This window comes from Octopus bimaculoides, chromosome 3 (genome assembly GCF_001194135.2).
Source record: "Octopus bimaculoides isolate UCB-OBI-ISO-001 chromosome 3, ASM119413v2, whole genome shotgun sequence".
Classification (NCBI taxonomy): domain Eukaryota; kingdom Metazoa; phylum Mollusca; class Cephalopoda; order Octopoda; family Octopodidae; genus Octopus; species Octopus bimaculoides.
Genome location: NC_068983.1, coordinates 53,507,879 through 53,512,862, shown reverse-complemented (window position 1 = coordinate 53,512,862; position 4,984 = coordinate 53,507,879). Strand labels below are relative to the sequence as shown.

Sequence of the window (4,984 nt, the reverse complement as noted above, 5' to 3'; positions counted from 1 at the left end):
AATTATATGCCTCAGTTGTTAGGTCAAGTTAATATTTGCAATGTTGATAATGTTCTTCTGACAGTTAGTTTCATCTTTTTTATGTTTTCTTTTTCTTTTTGTTCTTTGTAAAATATGTTTGGAAATCTTTAATTTCAATCTGTCATCAGGTGACATGTATTTATATGTACATATGTGAGTGGGATAAAACTGAACTGACAAATCTATACATTTCACAGAGGGCTCCGGCATTAACATTAACTACAGATGCAAACAAGTTGTACAATAACACTGTGCTTGATGAATTGAAACCAGACATATTTTACAAAACAAACAACAACAAAACTAAATAAAAAAGAAAAAAAAGGAAGAAAGATTGAAGTCAATAGACCAATAAAATTTTTCATCATTAGTTCAGGAACATCACATATCTAAATATCAGAAATGAGGATTCTATAATCACTTTCTTGACAGAATGGAAGAATTTAAAGATCATATAATAATAATAACAATAATAATAATAATAAAGAATAGTTGAAAATGAAAACTAACCATTTTGCCTACCATCTGCAGGAGGTTTCCCATTTGGTGAGAGCCAGCGCACCTTTCTCTTGTAAAGCCGAAGAATTCCGTTATCTATTTCTTCATTTCCTGAAGCTACTGGAGGTGTACTACCACGGATGTTTATGCGAGGATTATTATGGATAGTTGGGATATATTGACCAATGAGACGGGTTTCGTTGTGAAAATATTGTAGAATGTTAATTGTACCTATGCGTTCACCTCCTTGGAAACTTATGTGGCCAGATACACCATCAAATTTGGTTTCATTGATGTATTGTACTAGCTGACTGAAAAATATTAATGATAAAAATAATTGTTTAGGAGCAAACACAATAAACTGTTTAACTCTTTAGCATTCATATTATTCTGTCAAATGTAATGCTTATTTATTCATTGTTTTGAATTAACCATGCATTATCTCAAAGCTTCGAGATTTTGATGATGTGATTGTTTATTTTTAGAATAAGAGGCAGGACATGGCTCGTTTGAATGTAAAACCAGTAGAATATTAGGACCAGAAAATGGCTGGTTTTAATGCTAAAAGGATAAATTCTGTCTCTGGTAACATCCTCTAACACATACAGTAGCTGTTAAAACTCCAAAATTTATTCCCATAAAGCATTTGTTCTCTTTTAGAGATGTTAATAAGTAACTGAAAGGAAATTTAGTTGTTATTATTAGGATGTTGAATTAGCATTCATTACATTGGTACCTATATGCCAGTCATTTGGAACACGCTGTGCATTTCCAGCTTGCCTGCTTCTGCTATGGCCTCCCTAAAAATCTTGCAGATACACTGGATCATACTGTGCCGAGAAGCAAATGCCCCAAACACAATACTTGGCATATTCAAATACTGAATGTTAGTGTGTGCAGTGTTGTCCTAAACAAGACAAAAACATGGAATCTCTCAACTGTTGGGTCTGTTGATCACACCAAAATATTTGACCAAAGACCTTAGTTTTGTTCAAGCAGGACTAATCAAGAAATAGAGAATTAACGAGTTAATGTTTAATAGTGATTTAACAAGGGATAAAAGAGAGATTGCTAATTAACCTACTCCATATATCATCATTGCCATCACCATCAACTGTTCTCTATGCTGGCATGGGTTGGATGGTTTGGCAGGAGTTGGCCAGCTGAAGAATTACCCAGGCCCCATTGTCTGTTTTGGCATAGTTTCTAAGGCAGGATGTCCTTCCTAATGCCAACCACTTAACAGAGAGTACTGGGTGCTTTTTACATGGCACTGGCGTGAGTGCTTTCCTAAGTGGCATGGGGCTTACTGTCAGTGAGTGTTCTTGACATAATATCTGCTCACATCTAGTTTGGTGATTTTTAATTTGGGCTGTAGCACTCCTTTGGATGTAATTATGAGCTGATAAGAAGGGGAAAATGTTAAGGGGTGATATAGAGGGAACAGAGTGTTTAAAAGGGCTGTAATTTTTGTTTCAGAAATAAAATATTTAAACCATATAATGCTCATATTCTAAATACATTTTCAAAAACTCTTTGTTGGGATTAAAACAGGAGTAGAACATTGAGCAAAAATGTGACTGATACACCAAGATCCAATATAATTTTGTTGGATAAGCCTTCAACACCTTTAGTAAAATTTCATTAAGATTTGTTATAGGTGGCGCTAGTTCACACAAATATCTAAAACATAGCACATGTTAGATGTGGTCGGATAAGAACATATGGGTAATAAACAATTATGTAAAATTAATTTCACTTAGATTAAATAATCTACTTTGGGGTGGGGGGTAAAACATGGTGAAGGGCTTTTGTAAAGCCCCATTAGGTCAAAGCGGGTATTGAGCTAGAAAAGGTTGAGAACCAGCAAGGACATATTTCTTCACTGGAGATGGAATATGAATCCTTGACACTTTAGTTGATATACAATAGACATAGCCAGCTGTAATTTCCTTTATATCATTGTTTAATAAATATTAATAGGTATAGACAACGTTTGAAGCAATTAAAGGCAATAACAATATGACATAGAATTATTATTTATTAATCATAATGAAAAATGGTGTTGCAGATGAGAAAAGGTAGAGAACCAGACAAAATACCCTGCAGTATTTCGTTACAATTCTTTACATTCTCAATACAAATACTGCTGAGATTCACTTTCCTTTCCTTCTTGTCTGGAGTTATCTTTATCATCACAACCATTTTTATTTCTGTTTTTATTTTTCCTAAGCTGGTGTGGCTTAGATAAGAGTTAGTGCTCAATGGTCAGATGCCCTTCCTGTTGCAGACCTTGATTTTCAAGTAAGGACTTTTTTTTTTATTCTACTTATCATATGATGAAATCATGAGCTATGGGACAGATTGTTTATGACAGAATAAACACTGACTGTCACAGTGTTTGCCATATGGGACAATATGAAGACAGAGAAATACTCAAACACATACCTACACACACACATATACAGAGCATTGGATTAACCATTAAGCAGAATAAGCACAAGCTTAGGGCATTAAGTGAAGTGGGGGCATCACAGAACTGGTAAATGGTTTACGACACAAAAGAAATCACCTTAAAGTTGTTAAAATAATACTTGGGACACTTTATCTCTGCTATATATAGAAGCAAATATGTGATGTAAGATTAATTTTGAGGATCTGATCAAAAGCAGGAGAAAATATTTCAAATATAAATAAAGTGAAAATATACAAAAACAAACATTATTTTTCATCTTACTGTTAGTTTTGTTGTATTTTGAAAAATAAAAAATTATTTTATGGTTTATAATTTATTGTTTATATTTTTAATTACATATATATGGGAGCACCAAAACCTTTAAAGTGCTTAGGGCCCCTATGGGTCTTAATCTGGCCCTGCATATTCACACACATGTACAATGGTTCCTGTTTAGTTTCTGTGAAGCAAGTCTCAAACAGAGTGCTTTGGATGACTCAAGAATAGTGTAGAAGATATTTTACGTTTAGGGGTTACCCTGTGGTAGTCCCAGCACTGAGCACTTTGGTGTCACTTTAACAGGTAAACTTATGCCTGTATCATCATGAATTCTTCTCTGACAGAACAAAACAGAAACTGAGCCTGCTGTTGCACCCTTCAGCCCAATACAGCCCATGTTGCTATGCAGTGGGTTGAAATCTGAAATCCTTAACCACACAGCCAAGCCAGCACCTAAGTACCAGTAATATATTAGCTTCCACTTCCAAATGTCCTATTAGGGAACACCCCATTCAGTAACTGTTTCCATTTCATCAGGCCACTGTTTGCTTGCAGTGCCAATGCTCTATCTGCTTGCACCAGTGCCTCTCTTTCTTTCCTATAGGCTGTGTCATATAAAGTCATAAACGCATACTCATGTCTGGTTTTGCACTGGGCTACACAACCAAGAAGGGCCTTGTATTTTAGCTGTTCTAATGTTTACTGGTGATGCCTTGGGTGCCAGTCAGTTCCTCCATGTCATCATGATGGTCCCTTCCCTGAACACTTTAGGATCACATTTACTGATGTTCTCATGTCTGTGTCATCACGAATTCTTCACTGATAGAATTAAACAGAAGTATGAGTCTGTTCATGCTTGCAAACACTCCAATACTGCTTAATTTCCAATAATACACATCTACACATAAACACACACACGTGCGTGTGTGTGTGTGGGGGGGGGGAGACAAGTATATATATACTCCTTAGCTTAAAATTAAATTTTTTCATGGGTTATGTGAATATAATTATTGGAAGTTGAAACTTGGTAAATCTTTATTATCATTGCCAATATTCAGAAGATGTTATAAATATTTATGAAATTTCTGCTTCCTATACATTATACAACTTTAATTTCAATATTGAGTACTTTCCCATTTTGTTTATACATGCACACACACACACACACACAAACACATATACATACATACACATATGCGCATACACTCACACATATATATGTAAATACTTAATCATGTGTGTAAATTTGATACTGATATGCATGTAGTAATATCCAAATTATACATTCAGTTCGTGGTTATTACTCTATGTGTGTGTGTACACCAACACACACACACAAATATGAATGTAAATGGCCTAGTAGTTAGAGATTCGGGTTCATGACCATAATGTACTGGGTTCAATTTCTGCCCCTGTGCATGTCACATCATTTTACATTGTTCCAGTGTACATAGCTGAAAATGAGTATCAGCTAACTGTTAGTGCAGACCATCCTCAGTGTTTGAACAGGCCAAAGTTTGAGTGCATCAAGAGGCTGACTATGTATTCTTACCACTACATTGACACTTGAAACAATTACTGAAAGCATCATAAAAGCTACACGGTTATTCTTGCAATTGCCACCTAAGCTGTATCTCTCTCTCTCTCTCTCTCTCTCTCTCTCTCTCTCTCTATATATATATATATATATATATATATAGCTATAGGCACACACACACACACACATATATA

At 35.0% G+C, this 4,984-nt stretch overlaps 1 protein-coding gene across 4 annotated transcripts in view; it reads right to left on the bottom strand.

The window, feature by feature from the left end:
* The window catches only part of LOC106880693 (uncharacterized), a 559,449-nt gene that overhangs the window by 51,148 nt on the left and 503,317 nt on the right, over positions 1-4,984 (bottom strand). For all 4 annotated transcript variants that reach the window (XM_052966171.1, XM_052966172.1, XM_052966174.1 and 1 more), the window contains one exon: positions 532-830. In XM_052966171.1, coding sequence (XP_052822131.1) covers positions 532-830 — 299 coding nt within the window. The remainder of the gene's footprint in view (positions 1-531; positions 831-4,984) is intronic.